Below are 23,461 nucleotides of genomic sequence, written 5' to 3' on the forward strand. Positions count from 1 at the left end.
TACAAGTTTGGTAGCAGATAATCAGATTAAAAATACTTTAAGATCTATCTTAAGCCTTTTCGCTCAAAACTAATTTTAGTGACATTTAAACAAAAGTGTCACGTCTATCTTAAACCTGTCAGATGCTTAAGTGCATCATGTCTATACATGAGAGTGTGTAGGTTTTTAAGTTTTACAAAATTTGCAACTTTGGCAACCTGCCTATGAAAAAGATTATAAATCCCCTCCAGCTAAATCTCCTAATAATGCAGTGGCTCTTGGTTTGCACTTGTGAGTGCAAAAATTAAACCTAATTTGGTGTGTTAACTGAGCCCACACAGCCACTCTTAAGAGGTTTGATTAAATTTCTTTAGTGGGGCCACCCTGGTGGCGCAAGGGGTTAAGCACCGCACTATGAAGCAATCCGCAGCCTCTGCAGCTCGAGTTTAATCCCCGGCCAGGGAGCAAACCACATGGCACGGCAGACCTCTCCTGATTCGCCCTCTGCTCCGCTCAGCAGTGTACTTCAGTCAGTCTGCCTGTTCTGTTCCCCGCTCTGTCTTAGGTGAATCCTCTAACCCCCCACCACAGACACACACACCTCTGGCCTGTACCCCAGCTCTTATATGCATAAATAAATCTTTTTTAAAAAATTCCTTTTAGTGGAGATGCCCACAAAAGCGCTAATGAACTCTTACCTTGAGCTTTTTGCATTTGCTAATTTCTGTCCATCAGTGAGAACCCCCTCATACCACCTACTTACCAAGGAAGATCTTCTGAGCAAGGCCTGCCTGACACCATGACTCACCCAGGCAAAGGCCAGAGACAAAATGCCACTAGCCTGACTTAGGACACCAGAGAGGCACTTCACTCTTGAATCAGGATTTCTCCTTATCCCCTAGCCCCATCCACAGCTCAATACCCTCCCAGCCCCAGGCGGCTTGCATAGGAGCAGAGACCAGGAAAGGAATGCTACTGAGGGGGATCCCATTTTCATCCATGTTGGCCTCCTGAATCTTTAACTTGCCTTGAAAGTGACCTTCTCCTCTCACCTGCATGCTACGGCACGCCCTGGAGAGCGAAATGGATATTTTTCTGATGCTGGTTAGTTACCTGCTCCTCTCTTTTTCCTTTCAAAATCATGCTGATTGCTTCCTCCGCAGGCAGGTCCTGAACTCTGACACAATGAGCCATCACAACAGCCCTCTCAAAGGGAGGGGTAGTGGTGGCAGCGAGCAAGGGCTTCTCCACGCTGACTCTGAGCGGACATGACAATTCTGCAGCTTTGGTCTCACCAAGCTTGCGTGAGGAGGAGGCTGTCTCCTCCCGAGCCACCGAGCCAGCCATCTTGGAGGTTTGATCAGCAGCTCCTTTTCCTGCTATTATCTGAAACTCTTTCCACCTGCTTTTTGCTGTGCCTTTGTCTTTTTCCATCTGAAATAGGTTTTTTTGAAGGTTCAGCCTCGGGATTCTCATTCTGAAGCCAGGGCCACACCAATGCGGCTTAATTGAGCACAGATTTAACACTGCTCTTTCTTGAGGAAAGCACCCCCAAAACCCGAACTCCATCTTCTTTGGAAAAACTCCTAAGAAAGAGAACAGAAAAGGCAGAAAATCCAAAGGGAGGGGGAAGAGCGAGTGCCTGAGGAGAGCAGACTCCTCCTGTTATCTTCTGTTATTTCCAAAGTACTTCAAACCAGAAGTAGCTTCTTGGGAATCCATTCTTCTGCTGCATATTCCTGGGGACCAGACAAGAAGGCTCATTTGGGCTGCCTAGCTACCTCTTATTCGTATTTAGCTGAGCTTATCGTTGGTGGGAGTTTCAGTTACTGAATGCATTTATTTTCTCATAAACAATGTGAGGTTTTCTAAACCCCTTTCTTTACCTGCAAGAAAAAGGCCCACTGCCCTAAATTCAGTCCAAAGTGATTTTCTCCCACAAATGCCACTTATTTCTTCCTTTTAAAACAAGGAAATGACCGTTTCTCTTAGAACTAGTGATTATTCAGACTAAAAGTGCCAAACCCATCAATTACATTTAAATGAGATCCCACGTGACTCTAGCGGGGCATTTGCAGGTCCTGAGCAGGAGGCGCAAGCACGTTGGCAAGGACGGAAGGTGGCTTTTTCTGTGATTCTCTTGGCATAACAAGGCTCTTTCTTGTTGATTCAGATGCTCTCTGCCAACAAACCCCACTAGCTTTCTGGCCCGTTCCAGTCTCCTAAGTATTTTCTGTTTCTAGGACCAGTTCTGGCCCCAGGCAAAAGGGTAAAATAGATAAACTTTGTCGTTGGCTCCCCTGCAGTTAGAAACGTGGAAGTAGCGATTCAGGAGGAAGTAGCGAATCAGGAGTCAGCTACCACGGGGTGAGAATTGAAGGTAGTAACACTGAACAGGTAATAACCCTGAAGTGAGAAAGTGAAGGACAGGACCTTCAAGGAGTCTTGCTTATTCCACAGACCTTCACTGATTATCTCCTAAGCCAGCAGGTTGTGTGAATACACTCAGGGATAGAAAGTTGTACCTTGATTGAGAGAGCAGACATAGGAAGAAAAGCCAGAGATGGCCTACTCTGAGGGAGGAGGAGAATCCTTCGTGTTTAGCACAGATTCGTTGAGTCAAGGAAAGAAGATATGTAATTCAAAAGGCCGACAGTAGTGCTGAGCCTGTGATGTCTGGGAGAAGGTCTTTGAATGTGCAAACTAAGTATATAGTTCATGAGTGTAAGGGGCAGGACTGGACACGGTGCAGGTTTTCTAATTCAGCAGACCGGGTAAAGGAGGAGTCAGAGTCCTTAGTGGCTTTTTGCAGGTCTTTTTATTGGGATTTACCCGGTACACGGCAGGCAGGGGTGCTGGGGGGCCGGGAGGCTGGCAGGCCTCCCAGCCCCCAGCAAGTCTTCACTCTATCTGGGCTCTCTGGCATTCTCTGCTTCTGCTGCTTCTTCTCTGCTTCTCTCTCGGCTTCTCTTTCAGCTTCTGCTGCTGCTGGTGTCCCCGTGACACCGCCCTCAAAAGCACAGTCTTAGCCCAGGTGAATCCCATCTACCTATGCCCACACCCTACTCCAGGTGCCCGCCATCAGGCATGCATTCAGGACCGCAAGGATCCATCATCTATCCTGATGGCGGGAGGGCAGAAAAGCCTGACATTTTTCCTTACCCTACAATGAGGCAATGTCATTAAATTAGAGGGGGATTAACTTTAGATCATGGAAGCAGAAGAACAAAATATTAAAATCAAGACACAAGTAAACATCTATTCTTTTTTTTCTCTTCACAATTTTTTTATTTTATTTTATATATTTTATATCATTTTTCATTTTTTGCACAATGTATGCTTTTTCATCTTGGTTATAGTCCCCATACAATTCTCACCCCCCTTATTTTGACCCTAATCCCTCCTACCACCCCACGTCATAGTGTGTCTCTGGCTTATAGTTGCTTGTTGATTTTGATTTTTACTTTATTATAATTAGTCTTTTTTCTGGTCCCTTATTTAGGTTTTCTAAATTCTTACTATGAGTGAGACCATCCGGTACTTTTCTTTTTCTTTCTGCTTATTTCGCTGAGCATGATCCCTTCCAGCTCCATCCATGTTGCTTCAAGTTGCATGAGTTTATCTGTTCTGATTGCTGAGTAGTATTCCATTGTGTATATGGAACTCTCCTGCACTGCTGTGGGAGTGCAAACTGGTCCAACCACTATAGAAAGCTGTGTGGAGATTCCTCAACCTACTAAAGATAGAGCTTCCCTATGATCCAGCAATTCCATTCCTAGGTATTTACCCAAAGGACACAGAAACATTAATTCCAAAGGGCACCTGCACCCCTATGTTTATAGCAGCACTATTTACAATAGCTAAGCTATGGAAACAACCCAGATGTCTCAAAATAGATGACTGGATCAAACATCTATTCTTTTAAAGAAGGTTGGTGGTGGCAGGGAGAGATGGCATCTTAGAGGGTAATGGGATCAAAAAAAGGTGAAAGGTGTGCTTTTTGTATCATTCTTGTTTGTTAGTAAACAGAATTACTTGCGTAGGATTTCAGGTGAATAAGATCAATCAATGGTTTTCAGGTTATAGTAAACATTAGAATCACCTGGAGGATCACTTGAGCCCCAGAGTTTCTTTTTTTTTTTTTTTTTTTTTTTAAGTTCTTTTGTAGTCTTTATTCCAAAGTTGCAATTTTTTTTTTTATTTTTAAAGATTTATTTTTTTTTTATAAATTTTATTGTTATATTCCCCATACAATTGCAGCCCCCCATTCTGACCCCAATCCCTCCCCTCCCGCCCCCGCCCCCCTAAAAGTGTCTCTGGTTCATAGTTTTTTGTTGATTTTGATTTTCACTTTCTTATAGTTATTCATTTTCCTGGTCCCTTATTTAAGTTTTCTAGATTCCTGCTATGAGTGAGACCATCCGGTATTTTTCTTTTTCTTTTTGGCTTATTTCGCTGAGCATGATCCCTTCCAGCGCCATCCATGTTGCAGCAAATTGCATGTGTTTATCTTTTTTGAATGCTGAGTAATATTCCATGGTATATATGTACCACATCTTCTTGATCCAGTCATCTATTTTTGGGCATTTGGGTTGTTTCCAAAGCTTAGCTATTGTAAACAGTGCTGCTATAAACATAGGGGTGCAGGTGTTCTTTGGAATTGATGTTTCTGTGTCCTTTGGAGCCCCAGAGTTTCTTATTCTGGGAGTGGGACCTGAGAATTAGCATTTCTAACAAGCTCTTAAGTGACTCTGATGCTGCTAGTCCAAGGAACCACATTTTGACAACCACTGGAATAGATTGAGAAGGAAAAATTAGTAAAAGAATAAATGAAGCTGAAGAATATGGGATGCAAAGAATAAGTAGATCAAATCTTAGAGTGTCACTTTCCCTGAGATGGGAATAACAGAAGGGGTGTATGATGACACAGCAACGTGTCGAGAAGGAAACCAAGGACACTGACGTGATGGAGCTCACAGCAGATGGCTTCCATGCTCTCAATAAAGAGGCAGGATCACCTGCAGAGGAGAGGATTGGCAAGGATTGGCTACTGGGGAAGTTTAGAATATGTATCATTCACAGATTTAGAGGAGATTCAACTTTAGGGTGATAGATGATGGATTGAATTTTTTTAAAGATTTATTTATTTATGCATACAAGAACTGGGGTACAGGCCAGAGGCACAGGGGGTGAGAGGATTCACCAGAGACAGAGTGAGGAACAGAACAGGCAGATTGACCGAAGTACACTGCTGAGGGTAGCAGCGGGCGAGTCAGGAGAGGTCTGCTGTGCCATGTGGGTTGCTCCCTGGCCGGCCGGGGATCGAACTCGTGCTACAGAGGCTGTGGTTAGCTTCATAGTTTGCGTCTAAACCCCTTGCACCACCAGGGAGGCCCTGGATTGAATTTTTTAAATAGTGAGTTTGGGATGAGTGTGAGACACCAAGGTACAGTTGTCAGCGGGCTGCTGGCCTTAATAAATGCAAACTTTTTGCACCTTCCACTAGGATATATGACGCCCTCCATGATAGTAAGGATTTTTGCCTCCCATTTGTCTTACACACTGCTTCATCCTTAGCACCTAGAATAGCGCTTCCACGGGCTAGACACTCAAATACACACTGGAAAGAACCTGAGAGACATTGGCTGAGACTGAGAATTGTACATAAGAGTAGAAATCAGCCAGCCTCTGTGGAGTTAGAACATTATGTGGTTAAGAGAGTTCTGGAATCTGAAGTTCAAGTGGCTCAGTTTCCCTTTTTCTAACATGGAAATGATCACGTACCAACCGCAAAGTTGCTGTGAGAATTAAATTCTATCACAGTGCCTCACACAGTAAATTGATATTAGCTAGCTGTTTATTGTCTGCATTTCCTCTCACGTTAAGGCGTGTTTCATAATTAGTTTGAGTAAATGTAATTTAAGGTAGCAAAACGTCATTTCATTGAAAATATACTCATCTCAGACTTTCTTCCCCACACTGGTAGAGATATTAAAACTCTATTTAACTTTAAAAATGGTTGTCAATGCTGGTGTTTTCACTCCATATCGGATATGCCATCCAATAACCTTTCCTTAGTCAGAAGCATTTTTCTAAGTGTACATTTTAAGGCCTGGCTCCAGACTAAAACCTACCTCTGTCACAAAGGAACAATTGTGGAAGACAAAAGAAATAAGTACAGAAATTCCTGGTGCCTATTTTCATGGGATTAATATGAAAACGTTGTCTACCTTCACCTGAGCTAATTATGCAGTGCACCTACTGACATTTATTGACTCAATACATGGTGACTACAACTGATATTTATCACTGGAAATTATAGCTTACTATATAAATGAATATGTATTCTAATAACTGCTTTACCCTTCTTATTTCTCATGCAGAATTCGTTCATGTTTATATATATCATATTACTAATCAACAACTTTTTTTTAAGCACTTACAGTTTCTTTAGGATCAGTTGCAGTGATAGAAAATCGAGTCTTAAAAGAACCTCCACTTTAAATAATAATAAATTTAAAAACAACAAAATTAGCAGACAACTATAAATCAGAGACATTCTGCAAGGGACGGGGAAGTAGAGGAATCAAAACAGGGAAGAGCAGAGCACAAGGGACTATGGCGATGGTTCATGGGTGAATTGGTGGTGGGAATTTTATGGGAAATACATCTGAGAGGGCAGCATTCAAAAAAGATAAACACATGCAATTTGCAGCAACATGGATGGCGCTGGAAGGGATCATGCTCAGCGAAATAAGCCAGAAAGAAAAAGAAAAATACCGGATGGTCTCACTCATAGCAGGAATCTAGAAAACCTAAATAAGGGACCAGGAAAATGAATAACTATAAGAAAGTGAAAATCAAAATCAACAAAAAACTATGAACCAGAGACACTCTGTGGGGGCTGGGGGGCAGGGAGGGGAGGGATTCGGGTCAAAATAAGGGGGTTGCAATTGTATGGGGAATATAAAAATAAAATTTATTAAAAAAAAGAAATACATCTGAGAGGAGAAAGCATACAAGTATGCATTGTACAAAAATAAACAATGATGTAATATATATGTATAAATTAATAAAATTTTTTTAAAAACCTGTTTTAATAGAAATACTCTCAAAAACACTCAAGTATTAAGCTGAGTACTGTGGCACCTCACGATGAAGAGGTGGGCAAATATAAGAAATACAAACTATTGGGCCTCCCCGGTGGCGCAGCGGTTGAGCGCTGGGTTGCGAGGCTGCCCGCGGCCTCTGCGGCGCCGGTTCGATTCCCGGCTGCTCCCCGGCCACCGGAGGAGGGTCCCACATGGTGCGCAGACCTCTCCTGCCGCCCGCTGCTCCCCTCAGCAGTGTACTTCGGTCCTTCTGCCTGCTCTGTTCCCCGCTCTGGCTCTGGTGAGTTCTCTCACCCTCCCGCGCTTCTGACTGTACCCAGTGCATGTATAAACAAAAACAAAACGAACAAACAAATAAATAAATAAAACATGCCTCTATAAAAAGAAAAAAAAAAAACCTGCCCTTTTAAAAAAAGAAAAAAAAAAAAAGAAATACAAACTATTATGCTTGCCACATAAGAATTTCCTGTCAAGTGAGGTAGCTAAGACATAACATTATGAAAATTAAAATATGAAAGCCAGAGTTTTAATTGTGGCATGTCACAAGGGGAATACAGTTTAAGTTGTAAGGTGGCAAAAAACATAAAAATTCAGTCAGTTGCCCTCAGTCTGTATGTCTCACAAGACAAAAGGCCAGGCAGGGAGCTTCCTTTTCTTGACTCGCCCTCAAGGTAAAGCATTTGAGAACCTATTTAATGCTACTACTTTTCTAACCAAAGCATTGACAAATTGACTGGTTATAGTCACATAAGACTATATTCTCACCAAAGACATATATTACATGGCAAATGACTGATGGAAATATTGTCTCTAAACGTAAAAAAAAAATTTTTTTTTTTCCAGAGGGCTGACATAGCTGTTGCTCCACTCACTATAACGCTGGTCCGTGAAGAAGTCATAGATTTCTCAAAGCCATTTATGAGCCTGGGCATCTCCATCATGATAAAGAAGCCTCAGAAATCAAAACCAGGCGTATTCTCCTTTCTGGATCCCCTGGCCTATGAAATCTGGATGTGCATCGTTTTCGCTTACATTGGAGTCAGCGTAGTTCTTTTCCTAGTCAGCAGATTCAGCCCTTATGAATGGCACTTGGAAGACAACAATGAAGAACCCCGTGACCCACAAAGCCCTCCTGATCCTCCAAACGAATTTGGAATATTTAACAGTCTGTGGTTTTCCTTGGGTGCCTTTATGCAGCAAGGATGTGATATTTCGCCAAGGTTTGTTTCTATGTAATACCCAATGTTTCCTTGCATTTTGTCGCCATGACTCATTCATGTACATCTGATCGCCACCCATCTCAAGTCCAGATTTTTTCATTCATCTTTTTCATCCAGTGGTAAATTGTCATCGAGCCATTCCATCTGCCTGCATCCATCAAGTGAGTGTGTTCTTGGTGTTGCTTTGAACGCCTTTCCTACTTTTCTATAGTTTAGCATATGTAAACACATTATAGCAGATATGTGAATTCTGGGTCAAGGTAACATTGCCAGCTAAATATTAATATTCAGATAATCCTAATACTAAATCATGAGCAGATTAAATAGGCATGGTTTCCTCATTAATTAAGCTACTTTCTCATTTGTCCAGACATTGGATGTAGAAAAGATATGAAAGTAGAAAACTTCTTTAAATCCCACCTACCTTCCCCTTTTTCTCTTTTTCATTTGCAGACTGCCAAGAACTAGTCATTGTAGTATCTTGTCCAAATTTTATAACTAAAATTCTAAAACTGCTTAAAGAAAATACAGGAGGAAGTCTGTGATCTTAGATTGGATGGAGTTTTCAGAACACAAAAAGCACAATTTTAAAAATTGATGAACATAACTTCATCAAAATTCAAAACTTCTGCCTTTCAAAAGACACAGTTAAGAAAATAAAAGGACAAGCCATAGACTGTGAGAAATATTAGCAAATCACATATCAATAAAGGACTTGGATCTAGAATAAAGATCTCTTTGAACAGAATAAGACTAGCAACCCAATTTTTAAGTGGACAAAAGATTTGAATAGGCAGATATATTCCCAAAGAAGATATGCAAATAGCTGATAAGTTCATAACATGTTCAACATTAGTTATTAGGGAAATGCAAATTAAAATCAAAATATACCACTAGAATGGCTATAGTCAAAAAGACAGACAATACCAAGTAGGGGCAAGGCTGTACAATGACTGTAACTCTCATCCATTAGTAGTGTATACAAAATGCTACAGCCACATTGGAAAATGATTTGGTAGTTTCTTGCAGTTAGACATGCACTTAAAATATGACACAGTAATTCCACTCTTACGTACTGAAAAGAAAGGAAAATATTTCCACGCAGAAGCTTTATTTATAATAGCCAAAAAATGGAAATGACCTCAATGTCTATCAACAGGTAAATGGATAAACAGCAAGCAGCATATCCGTACAATAGAATACTATTCAGCAATATAAGAGACCAAACTACTGACACATGCTACAACATGTATGAACTTAGAAAACGTGTGCTAAATGAAAGATGTGAGGTGAGGCACAAAAGGTCACATATAACATGAATATCCCATATTGTATCATTCCGTTTGCCAAAATAGGCAAATCTATAGACAGAAAGTACATTAGCAGTTTCCAGAGGCTGGGAGAGAGATGAGGGGGGCTAATCAGGATCAGGCATATGGTAAGGCAAGCGAAGGTGAGTAGAGTGAGTGCAAGGGTCGGTTCTGGTCTTTATCTAAAATTTTCTATTTTGTTCACCATGGATTTTTGGCATTAATTTTTATTTTTTAAATACTGTGCTAAAATACCATTTATCACTATTAATGAAATGTTGACACTCCCTTAAATTTTGCACATGGAGTAAATGCCCCATCCTAGCCCTAGCCCCACCAGGATTAACTTGATGAAACTTGATGGAACTTGATGTAAATGTTCCAAAACCAGATTGTGAAAATGATTATACAACTCTCAATTTCCTAAAATCATTAGCTATATGTATGCTTCCTTTGGCAAATTTTATGGTATGCAAGTGTTACCTCAGTAATATTATTGAAAATATTGAATTTGAATATCCCAGGCCCTACCTACTTAGTTTAAGTGTTAACTAAACAAAAGTGGTGGTAACTTAATTCATAGTCATAAAATATTGTAAGCAAATGTCACATCTTTGTAATCAGAGAAAAAATTGGGGTTTTTTCTAAAATAAAAATGTGTGGTATTGGCAAAATTGAACATTAATCCAAATACTTAGTAGAATTGATTATACAAATAGAACTTTTCATTTAGAATATAAGGACTCAGAAGGTTACCTACCATGTTTTTACAGCACACTTCGTTTTGAGATCATCTATTTGAAGCACAAAACAATTAAAATGAAATTTTGCAATATAATTCACTAACATTTTCAGCAGTTACTTAGTGTTACGTTGTAGAGTCAGACTCATTTATATGTCATATTTTTTACCACCCTCAATCTGTTTGGTCAGATTCTCCAAATTATTTTATTTCTATTCCTTTTGTGCTTAGAATGTTATACATTTTGTGATATCATCTGGGAGTTCATTTGTTTTGTTAGTTTCTTTTATTTTTTCAGTGTTTGCTTCAAGAGACTAAGGTTTCTGAATGAGTCCATAATTGAATGATTTTTAACATGGCTGGTAATCTATGTTGAGACAATGCTAAAGAGTCATTAAGGCTGGAGATTTTATTGGTTTCTGCAAGTGAATTTCCAAAACTAAATTTGTGATATCCCCAATGGAGTGCTGCATGCTCAAATAGGACTCTTAAAAAGCCATTTGTTTTTAGAAGTATTTATGCATATTGCTTCATTAAGTAATAACTTAAAGATGATGGCCTGAAAATGACACACTGGACAGATTTTTTATTTTGTGGAAAAACAGAAGCTGTGACTCTGCTGTGGCACTGAAATGTATCACATGCTTTTTTTTCAAAATAGTAATTTTATTATACTGTACTAGATATTATCATACAGAGCAATGGCTTTCAAATTTTTGATGATGGCCCTCAGTGAAAGATACATTTTTCATCACCACTCAGTACACATATATGTATATCACCAGACTTTCACCAGACATTGTTACCCTTACAGTGTGCTGTGTGCTGATATGATCTGCTCTGTTTCACTTTTTTTTTTTAATGCTGGCAGCAACTCAACCCAGCCATAGAGGACATAGATTATGGACTAACACTGGTCTAGAGTAATAAGTATTATCCCCATTTTGCTTTTGGGTAATAAATAATTACCTGTATGACTTCTACATTTTCTGGCAACTGGGTGAGCTCCCCTTCCATACTGTTTTTCATGTTCTTCAAAAGAAATTATATCATTAAACCTCTTAATAAACTGTTATGCTGTTTGGCATATTTACTGTATACAAGTAAGGAGGAGACACGTTCCTCCTTATCTTGGGAGTTCTATTGGTTGCTTATATATTTGCTCTCAACTGTATAGCAGCAAACACCACTGCATTATGCTCCTCTATGAACAGATCTCCACATTCCCCATAATAATATACTTATACTATATGATTCCTACTTGCCTTGACTGCAAACACTAGCATTAGACTTTATTTCTGTCTAATGGCCATATTTGGAATGCTCTCCAGAAAGCCCTAATGTGAGCATGCATCACTTTTTTCAAAATTGAAGTGATTTAAGGAATTATAAGAGACCACATTTAAAAATAGAATTATCATATATTGTAGCATAAGGAGATGGTCAGGAACAAATTAATCCAACTGCTTCCTTTTCCAAAAAGCAGAGGGACAACCATCTTCATTGAATTCCTATTGTGTGTGGCAGCTTTACCTACATTATTATGTGGAGTTTAATCTTCAAAATACTGCCACAAATCGGGCATTACACTTATTTTTAAGTTGAAGAAAGTGCCATTCAAGTTAAATAATTTTCCCTGTTACACAGCTGTAATGGCTAAGCCAGATTCAAACTTACCCCCCAAACCCATGCTCTTTTCACTTTGTGATGCTTTTCTCAGTATCATAAACCAAGGACCAGTATCCAGAGAGATAATGTAATGGAACCTCAGGTCAGAGGTTTTAAGAGCCAGTTGTGAATTCATTTCCAATACCACACAATGCCTCCTACTACCAGCCTAAAGGTACAGTGTTTGTTCCATTATTTTCCTCATGCTCAGGCACAAAAGCTGTTTTCCATTTCCCGACCTCTGATGAAGCTCCGTGTTTACCTTGGTTGTTAAAGAAAGTAGGTAGTGAGCGTCTAAAATGCTGCTGAGCATATGTTCACTCAGAGAAGAAGACAGGGAAATTAGCAACAAGACATTATGAGGAAAGCTGAGCATCATTCCATTTTCTATCAAAGTGTCCGACAGCATCCTACATGCTTAAAGAGTCTATGTCAATACTAGGCTTGATATTTTCAACTACCCCAGTTTTATTAGTGTGGACAATTTTACTGAAGACTGAATCAACTTTAGAGAGAGTAATCAGTGTAATAAGGTGAGGTTTATCCATACGAACTGATTTGTTGAAGGGAGTCAGGTGAGGGTATAAGGTGATTCCATTCAACCTGCCTCCTGAAAGTGCTGAGGAGATAGGCAGTGGGTATATGCAAGGGCAGCAACACAGAGGTTACATGTGTGGGTACTGGAGTTAGTCTCACTAGATTCACAATCTGCCTAGCAGCTGTGTAACTTGGGACAAGTTACGAAATCTTGCTAAGCTTCATTCCTTGTCTGTAAAATATAAAGCTCAGGGTTTGGTATAGAGTAAGTTCTCAATGTTATTATGTTTTATTATTAGTTATTATGCTTATTAAACTGGCTGCTCTTAGCCATCCTAGTGTCACAAATACTAATACTTAATAATGCACTTATATTTTCATCCCTAACTCTCCGTAGGAATATAACTGAGATTTTAGCTACTGCCACAAAAAGCTGATTTCTGATGAGAAATAACCAACATTTTTTCTGGAACCTGTACAGCACTTTCCTTAAGGACACACCACCCCACCACTTGCAAATATTTTGATTATTTTATTCCACAATGGCCTACTTATATTAACAAGAGGCTGCAATTTTCAAAACCTAAAATTTATTTCCTTTGTAAAACTTCAATGGAACCACTGAGCATACCAGAGCCTAAATCCATCCTGACAAATGCTCCCCCTGCTGACTTTCTTTGAAGCTGCAAGGACATCTTGCGGGCTAGCCAAGTTGAAAATAACAGGGCTGGGGGAATGACAATAGATGAAACCGGGAGAACACACTAACTTGAATCTAATATGTTTTAAACCTGTCAGATTCTTTAGAGGAGAGGGCAGGGGATCTGTCCAGGTTAGCTGACACATACATTCTCCTTTCAAATGGAAAGTATGTGCAGAATAAAAGACATGAAGTGTGTAAAATGAATGGGATAAAAGACAACAGAACTTTTTGGCCTCGTTTTAAGCAAAATCCTTTCCTTTGCTGATGTATGACCAGTGACTTCATCCTACTACAAATTCACTTGAAAGCAGTAGTGATGTGGTAATAAATTAATGAGGTAATAGCAGGATTTTTATTACAACTATTTCACGACTTTTCTGGCTGAAAGCCGTAGTTTTCAGTCTTCGGGACTTGGTTACTTACTCCCATCAGAGAAGACTATAAGAGTTAAAGATTGATTCTGCACATTTTTAAAAAATTTATCTTAGACACAGCTTTGAAACGAGTGTAGGAATGATGCACACTTTGGGAGAAAAGGGAGGGGGAAACAAATGATAAAGAGTTTTGCAAAGGAAAAGTGGTTTGCAGTTCTAGCTCATCGTCCTGTGAAGCTAGTAAAGTGCAGATTTCAAAATTTACTTACAGGCTGAAGGTTAAAGCTCATAGCTCACTTTTATTATCACTTTAGAGGTCATAAAATACATTTTATTATTATTTCAGAAACTCTAGTTTCTTGTGATTGCAGATAACAAGAGCATCACATACTATTTTTGCAATGTTTTGTGTCTTTTTCTCATTGCTAATTTACTTTCATTAACTTCACGCATCCCCTTACATCTCTCCAAAAGGTATAATCTGCTCCTTATAATGCATTTTTATAAATACTAACTTGTGGCATTTTACAGTCATTTCATTATGCTAACCTCAAATTCTGTCTTGTACAACAAAACTATCTGAAATGAATGTTAAACACTTTGAAGCTGCATTAATGGAGGGAAAGATACTCGAAAATGACAGATCTTTTTAACTCAACTATAAAGTCTTGTCTGGTTTTAATAGATCCTTTTTAAATTGTGATGGGGCTGACCCATCAGTCATGTTCTACATGGCCTCCATGTGAAATGTGGGCTTAGATGGCTACAGTTTCACTAATGAGAGAAGGGCAATGTAAAAGTTCTTATAGAGTTTCTTCCCTATGAGTTCCAATGTACTTTTTCTCAGGGAAAGGATTATAAGTATTCATGCCATACTCACAAAGAAAGTGGTAGAAATTCCTCCAAGATTTTGGTCAAAACTTCTACTGACGTGAGAAGAGAATGTTAAATGCAAGTGTGTACAATCAACAACATTGATTCAAAGGAAGCTTCTTTTTCCATCTCTGCTGAGGCTTATGGATACTATTACACCATTTCTATGTGGCAATGCATCCAAATTCTCCATACTCCTAGGTAATGTCACAATATTAACCACATAATTGCCAAAGTCAATAGTCAGGTAGACAAGAGGTCACAAAAATGACCATTTTGCATTTAGGTTTATTTTCAGTCATGTCAACAACCAATCTCAGCTGAGTCATACAGATCAACCACTTGATTATTGAGTCAACCATTAAGGTGGCCAAAATAACCAGATTATGATATGCAGCTTGATTTTAAATCATACAGACACAGTCATACTCCATTAGCCTCAATAGAAAGGCACAAGTGTAATTTCCATAAATTACTGTATTTTTCTGCACATTTCAAGTAGACAATGCATAAACTACCATTAGTATTCGCAGCAGCAGAATCCACTCCTTTCTATACCAAACCATGATTCTGAAAACACTCCAAAATCAGTTTTCCCCTTGGTCTCAGTCAAACCCCCATCATTCCAAACAACGGTGACATTCACAGTTCATTCCAGATGAACAATAGACAATAAACAATAATTATCCAAACATGCATGGTTTTCCTACAACTATATTTCTCAGTGTTTATAGGAAAATCAGACCTTCTATAATTTACACACTATTCTGGATTTTCTCAAATAAAATACGAATGTTTTATATTATAGATATGTGGGTATTTCTTTCCTAGTACATAAAGGTAGATATTTTGTTTCCTATTTCCTTCTCTGCACCTTAGTTCCGTTATAGGTAAATTTCCTTTCTATCTGCAAAATAGCACCTCACCATAAGGATGAAGGATTAGAAGTGTTGACACATGTAAAGCAATTAGAACAGAGTCTGGCACATAGAAAGTGCCCAATAAGGGTTAGCTATTATTGTTATCACTTTTATTACCCTATTACTACAGATGCTACTTTGGAGCATTAATCTTTTATACGGTAAAATTATTTCCAGAGTCAGATCAGTCCAGAATAAATTAACTATGTATGGCAGCAATGAAGAAAGGCTCTGAAAGGTCCAAATTCATAATTGAAATATTCTGTATACTTTTAGCATGAGGAAGTATGACACAGTCTTTCTGACTCATCCAGATGTTTTTACCTCTTCTGATTAAAGGGGAAATGTTCCCAGATGAAATCATGAGTTTAACCATTGGTTAGAAAAATCTCTTGGAAAGCAGATTTTCACATCTGAGAGGCTAAAAGTGATTATATTCAGAAATAAATAAATAAGGGTCGTTCTAAGCATCCAGGGACCAACAGAATTTACAGACTTTTTCAAATCAAAAAAGAACACGAAACACCTGCCAAAAGTATTTGACTGGGGTGTAAAATGTAAAAGAACTAAAGTTTCCAGAGGGTAATGAAAGGTTATCTTGGGACATAGGAATTTAAATTTGCTTCATAGTGGTAAAATGCAAGTACAGACAGAGAAGGGCTTGATTCACCGGCTTTCAGCCCAGAACTGCCCTCTTCGCACAGAGTCTGGAGACGTGCCAGGCTCCTACGCCTATTCTTGACTTTATGAGAGTGGGTTCTTTCCTTTGGGCTTTTTCTGGGCACGGGAGAAGATAGCCTGACCAAGATGGCACTCTGCCACAGAGCAGAACTATCCTAGGGATAATGTGGCAATGTTTTCTAAAACCTAGGGACCAGATTTTCATTCCTGTAGACAGAGTCAGCCTTCAGCAACGTTGTGAAAGAGATGAAGTTTCCTCAGTACCAGCCAGTACCCATCACTGAGCATTTAATGCCCTCACACAGCCCCTTAAATTCCCACAGACCCTTCTCCCTGAGTGAGTAGCTCTCACGATGTATGACCATGCCTGGCAGTCCCAGTTCACCCGGGCTTTATAAAAATGCTGCTTTAGTCCAACCCCCAGAGACTCTGACTTCATTGGTCTGGAGTACAGCCTAGGCAAATTTTTTTTTTGGTCACTTTGTTTGGTCCCTAGCTCCCCAGACTGTACTGATGTGCAGGCAGCATTGAGCATCGCTGGTGTCGAAGAGCAATGTTGCTTGGTTTGGTCTGCAGACCATTGCACTCACCTGTGAGCCTTCAGAAGGGCAACTTCTTGAGCGCTTAGATATTTTGAATCTGAATTTTAGCAAACACTCCAGGTAATGTGAGTGCACCGTGGCATTTAAGAACAAAAAGTTCCCCTTAATAAACCTTGCCTATCTGCTGTCCTATTCTTTTGTTTTGTTTTTGTTTTTGTGGGACCCTCGCCGGTGGCCAGGGATTGAACTGGCGCTGCAGAGGCTGCGGGCAGCCTCACAACCCAGAGCTCAACCGCTGCGCCACCAGGGGAGGCCCTGTCCTATTCTTTACTAGTTGCACAGACTAATCCAGATAATGTGATAATGGGTGCTGCTCAAGTAAAGTAGTACATCTTGATCAAACCTCCTGAAGAAAACAGAGGATAATGACATTAGTAAGAATTTCCGTGGTATCCCAGTAAGGATGGTTTTGTTTGTTTTGGCTATTTGGCGTGGAGGGTCAGGGGAGCCTGGAGGAGAGAAAAACCTTTTAGTGCCTCTCAAATCCTTTTATATATTTTCCTACTTAAAGCCTGTACTGTGTCTTAAGGATTAATTTGTAAAAGGGAAGAGTCTCCATCTCTGTAGCTTAAGCTCCTGAGACCCACCAGCCATTTATAGGAAGGAGATAATAAATATTATTTTATGGCTTCCTTGTCTCATGGGTGACCATCTCCTCAAAATGGCAATGTCTTTATTCAGTGCAAAACTTGTGAGTAGCAAGCATTTACTAGCACCCACCCATTTCTCTTCAACCATGGAGAGGTTTCTGACTGTGATTTCCCACGACAGCTCTTTACATCAGTGCTTCTCCACCTGGGCTGCACATTGTAGTCACCTGGCGAGCTTTATTTCTATTTGTATTTTTTGGCAGCTAGGAGTCTGAGGATCTTTTGCCCCCAAAGTATGTTTACTATGAGGTACAGTAGGTTTACATCCTTGTACCTGATCTAGGGGTTGTAGGTTCAAACATCTGCAAACATACTTTCACACCCTGCCCTCCACCATTGCCCCCAAAATCCTCCATCATGTTCCATTGCACCCCTCCCCTCCCCCACTCCCACCCCACCTTCCTCCCCTCTCCTTGCCTGACCCTTTGTTACGGTTCTCTGTTTCCACCTGTCTGGCCAGCTTTGAAAATATGTATGTTTGGGTTCTCCTCTCAGGTGATGATTTAATTCATCTTGGGTGGGCCTGAGCAGGAGAGATGTTTTCGAAATCCCCGGTGATTCTAATGGGCAGGCAAGGCCGGGGAGCACTAGCCTGAGAAGAAATCGAGCAGTTTTCCACAAGGGTGCCCAGCAAAATCACAGGAAGAGAATGGGTTAAGTACAGTTACTGAGCGTAAGCAGGAGCTGGTTTAAAAAATATCCTGCTTTAAAGCCTGTAAATGTGAGAAGGCACTATGCATGTGCCATCGCCAGGTGCCACCAAGACAGCGCATGTTTCATGTGGCCCTTCTGTTTGATGTTTTCATTCCCTGACATCATTTACTCCCCTCCCTCATCAGCTATACTGAAGACACTCCTCTTTCCAGAAATAAAGGTAAGGATTCTTTCAACTGAAATCTGGCCCCTCTGGGTCTGGATTGGTCTTTGTTTTGTTTTGTAGATCACTCTCCGGGCGCATTGTTGGAGGGGTTTGGTGGTTCTTCACCCTGATCATAATTTCTTCCTATACTGCCAATCTCGCTGCTTTCCTGACCGTGGAGAGGATGGTTTCTCCCATAGAGAGTGCTGAAGACTTAGCTAAGCAGACTGAAATTGCCTATGGGACCCTGGACTCCGGTTCAACAAAAGAATTTTTCAGAGTAAGTGCTTTGTAGCTAATTGGATCTGCTGGCTTATATTTTATCATCTTCTCACAAAGGCAAATTCGCAGTGTTTTTAAGGGAAGATGGGGAATCAATGGGAACGTTATCAAAGCTGAGCATCTCAAATATAGCACTACTTGTTTGGTGACCTAATCATTGTCCTTTAAGACTTGTGAGAGGCATTACCAGTGGCGTGTCAAGAGCTCTAGTGTGAACTTCCAGATTTGCCTCCCAACCTGATACGAAGTGATCGTTTGTCCTTGGGCAAGTCATTTAATTTCTGTCAGCCTCGGTCCCTTCACTTGAATAATGAGGGGATTGAACTAAATAATATCTATTCTCCTTTATAGCTTTCACAAAAGCAGTGATTTTCTGTCTCAGCAATTCATAGAAGTTAGGTAATTGACTCTAAGACTCTGATGAGTGATGGACTATAAAATTACATATTCTATTTTAGACTTTGCTTTCCTATTGAAATGTATTAAAGTTGTTTCAAGTGTTCATGTACATGCTGATAAGTCCATTTTTAGGGAAGCTAATAATTGTTTTAATTTCTTCGGTAGAATATTCCCCACCTCCACACCACCTCCCATAGACCTAGTCTTAGTGGGGAAAGAGCAAGTTGTTCACCACTAAAAGGAAGTAAAGCGACATAAACACTGTCAAGAGGAGAGATGAAAGGAGATCAAAGCAGAGAATTATAGAAGGAGAATATGATGGGCAAACCACTTTTACATAAACCATCAAAATCTCTTTTCTGTAGCAACTGGATTCTAAGAAAAGTACCAGTGGATTGTTTAAGAATGCAAATGTTTTTTCAGTTGACTCAACCAGGAAACTATGGTGGTTATGATTAGAAAATGAATCCACCCTATGCATGACCACTGCCTACTACTCTAAGCACGATAACTGCTTGTAGCAGTGACACAGAAGCCGCTTGTGTAGTAGGTAGAGAGGAAAGGTTTAGTAACACTCTCTAACTGATAATCAAGTTATTGAATGGCAGGTATAACTCCTGACTTTTCCTCAAAGGTCCATGGTAACCGATACTGGTTCTAAACCACCTTATCAAGATGTCAGTAAGAAATGTATTTCTACATGTATTATGAGATTTGACCAATTATTTCATGGGAAACTAGGAGGAGTGTGTTTCTTGAAATAATAGTAATTAGCTAAAAACAGTTTCTGTTCCCTGAAGAAGAAAGGATTAGTTGTGGGACACTTTCAACAATTCTCATTGGCTCAGGATATCGCTATCTTACCTCGGTTTGTGGAAAAGATCATTATCCCCCACCAGGGAGAGGGACTCAGAATTGGAAGCATCAAAGTGATTGAAGACCTTCTGAAACTAACCTGGCTGATCCTCACTAACCCTCACTACTATAGTAGTTGCCAAAGCTTATCTGGGAACAATCCACTGTCCCCATGAAATCACTCACACATTTCAGAGAAGGAAGCCAGGGACTCCCATCTGCAGAGTAAGTAGCACATAGTCAGCTCCGCGCGGTTCTAGTTTGGTATCATCCTTCAACAGAGCTATGTTCACCATCCCAATAGGCGTCAAGCTGCCTTATGAAGTATTTGACCATTTAAGCTATCAAGACACCAGACTTAGACCTTCTAATAAGAGATACTTGTTCCACTGGAAAGCATATTTCTTTCAACAATTAGAAATTAGGAAGGTGTGCTTTAAATGGTAATCGATAGATGGCATCAATCCCCATTAAGCTTTCAAAGGCCATTCATCCATATTGCAGGCAAGGAAGCTCTCTGGGAAGATTTATTAGTGCAAAGTCTTGAAAGAGAACGAAATAGTCATTGTCCCCATAAGCAGACCCCTCCTCTACTCATTTTGTGTCTTTCTCTAAACCCAGGAAAGCTTCTACTAATCCATTCAATGATGGTTTCATTAAAGAACATCATATTACCAGAGCCAATTTGAATCAACATTCAATTCTGAGCAAAGATATTGCCACATTCTAATTGGTTTGTGGTTTCTAATGCTCACCAATTCCTAGTGACCTTTACCGCCAATGAGTAATTCGTATGGAAATGGAGCTGTTTCCAAAAATCTGATTAGCAAAGGAGCTGAATATCCCTAGGTATAAGGAAGTGCAAATCATTTTCTAATTCCCAGCTGCCACGTTTTCTTTTTCCCCAATTGGTCATTGGTGACAGCATTAGGTCTCTGTGGGGAAGTTCTTCAGGGCAGTGCTTAAATGTTGATGATCTAAGAGAGGAACTGATCAGTGTAGAAAAATCAAAATGTGATGTAAACCTAACAAAGGGTAAGCCTGGTGTCCATGTATTACCTGAGGGCCCAAGCCAATTGGTGTCCAAGTCATTTGTCCTCTCTACGCCCTCCACTCTTCCCTCCCTGAACCAGAGACCAGAGAAGGCAGCCAGAAGAACACATCATCTCTCACGCAAGGATTTGGCTGCCACATCATGTCACTTCTCCCACAATCCTCAGTGATCTCAAGGCAATTTTAAGTACAGTAACTCCAGGCGAGGCAGACCTCTCCTGCCTCACCCACTGCTCCCCTCAGCAGTGTATTTCAGTCAATCTGCCTGTTCTGTTCCCTGCTCTGTCTCTGGTGGATCCTCTCACCCCCTGCATCTCTGGCCTGTTCCCCAGCATAAATAAATAAATCTTAAAAAAAAAAAAAAAAAGAACAGTAACTCCAGCCTCGATGGTGGCGCAGGGGTTAAGTCTCAGCACTATTAAGCTATCTCCGGCCAGGGAGCTGACACACAGGGCACAGCAGACCTCCCCTGTCTCACCTGCTGCTCCCCTCAGTAGTGTATCTCAGTAGACCTGCCTGTTCTGCTCCCCACTCTGTCCCTGGTGAATTCTCTCACCCCCCCACACCTCTGGCCTACACCCCAGTTATTGTATGCATAAATAAAAATAAATTTAAAAAAAGAACCGTAACTCCTCCACAACATGAAAAAATAGGGAACCTCTAATGGCATGCCTTCTGAACTTGAGAGGATGAAACAAGATCCCATGCAACGCTTACAAACATAACATGAACTCATTTATTCACATTCTAACTCCATGCAAAAACCACAGGGACCAGATAGTAATACCATAAAACAGCCTGGGGCCAGCCCTCTAGTTCTTCCACTAAGAGAGAGAAATAAATAAAATAAAATCCCTTTCTAATTGCCCTGCGGACATTTTTACTCTTCCTGGGAAAGGCTGCTATTAAAATGATGGTATTTTAAAATGTTTCCTTTGTTTCTTGCACTTCTGAGCTCTCCTTAGCTGTTATGTTACAATCACATAAAGTCGCTGGCACAGAGGGACCTGTTCCATCAGGAAAGGCAGGGAGGGACTGAGCAAAATGCATGCAGCCGGACGAGACATATCACCATCAACCTCTTGACTGTAGCACCAAAAGCAAACATTCCCAACCAGAGGCGGAGGCGCCCAAGTTACAAAACAAGTCAATAGCTTTATTGTCCTTGCCCAGAGAAATGCCACTGTGATTTGGAAAGTTGCACCAAAGCTATCATTCTCCACTAGGTTTTGAGAATTCAACATGATACAGATTCATGTTCAAAAGTAGCACTGGGGAGAAAAGCAATTCCAGAGTTCTCTTTCCCTTCAGACCCCTAGAAATACTAGAAGAAAACAACTATCGCACTTGGTTTCTTTTATAGATACTTGGCCATATCCCCACTGAAGATAGCTCAGGGAATAAAAGGAGGTTGTTTTTTAAAATGAAATGTTTAATAGTAATTTTAACCGCTTTAAGAAAATAAATGTAAAAGAAGAGGAGTAGGGATACAGTCAGCTGTTGATCTTTTCCATCGCTCAGCAATCAGGGTATTTGGGGTCCCGTAGCTCTTCCTTGTAGGCAGTCTCACCAATCTGAGTATGTTCCATGGTGATTAACAATAAGGTTATGATTCTCCATAACCACAGCAGGAAGGTTAGCTAGATGATGAATAAAACAGAAATGACCTCTAGCCTGTGGAAGCTCACAATAGTGGGCTGTCAATTTTCAACACATTCACATACATCACCGTGTTCAGTTCATACTATAACCCTGCCATGCAACCAGAAGAGACACTACTGCACCTATTCCGTAGAGGAAACACCAGAGGCAAGATGGCTTTGGGACTTGCTGAATATCACTTCACTCAATGAAGAAGACCTAGAACTAGGACCTTGGGTGCACTGAGTCCAGATTGAGTCCACTTCCATTCCACTTCTGTGCCTCTCTTGTGTGAGTGTTCACAGAAACATGGGGTGTCATGCAAGAATTGTGACTCTAGTGCAGTATATGTTAAACACCTGCATCATCTCCTGATTGATCTTGGTGTTATTCCTTTTAAATGGGTCAATTAGAAAAGGAAACCTCTGCTGTTTAAAGGTACAAACTTGCAAGTAGTAGATGCATAATTCTGGAATCTAATTCACAGCATAATGGTTAGATAACAATCCTGTATGATAAATTTCAGATTTGCTAAGAGACTAGATCTTAACTGCTCCCACCACAAAAAAAGAAATGACAACTATGTGACCTGACAGAGGTGTTAGCTAACACAATAGTGTTCATATTACAATCTCACTCTATATGTGTGAAAGCAACATGTTCTACCCCTTAAACTTAAACAATGTCATGTGTCAATTATAACACAATTAAAAAATAATAAATTAAAAAAGAGAAGGAAAGCCTATAAATAGTTTTAAATGAGTCATCTGTGCTCTGACAACCTCAAAGGATCCAAAATAAGGCAGAGAAAATGAAGACATTCATAAACCTAGAGTGAATGTTACACACACAGCAAATCTCTATTGTTCAGGCTTGTGACAGTTTCTAGTAGGACAGAGTGATGGCATGGTGTGGATAAAATTGGAAAGAACAAGAGAGAAGATGAAAATGATTTCTAGCTCCACATCCACTGATCACTTTCTTTTGTTAAAAGGGGCTTT

The 23,461-nt window shown here is 40.2% G+C and overlaps 1 protein-coding gene across 2 annotated transcripts in view; it reads left to right on the forward strand.

Annotated features, from left to right (window-relative positions):
- Window positions 1-23,461, forward strand: part of GRIA3 (glutamate ionotropic receptor AMPA type subunit 3) — a gene marked incomplete at both ends in the record, with an annotated part of 261,431 nt that overhangs the window by 193,255 nt on the left and 44,715 nt on the right. For both annotated transcript variants that reach the window (XM_084259151.1, XM_084259150.1), the window contains 2 exons: window positions 7,935-8,311; window positions 18,312-18,510. In XM_084259151.1, coding sequence (XP_084115277.1) covers window positions 7,935-8,311; window positions 18,312-18,510 — 576 coding nt within the window. The remainder of the gene's footprint in view (window positions 1-7,934; window positions 8,312-18,311; window positions 18,511-23,461) is intronic.

This window comes from Talpa europaea (genome assembly GCF_964194135.1).
Source record: "Talpa europaea genome assembly, chromosome: X".
NCBI classification, from domain to species: domain Eukaryota; kingdom Metazoa; phylum Chordata; class Mammalia; order Eulipotyphla; family Talpidae; genus Talpa; species Talpa europaea.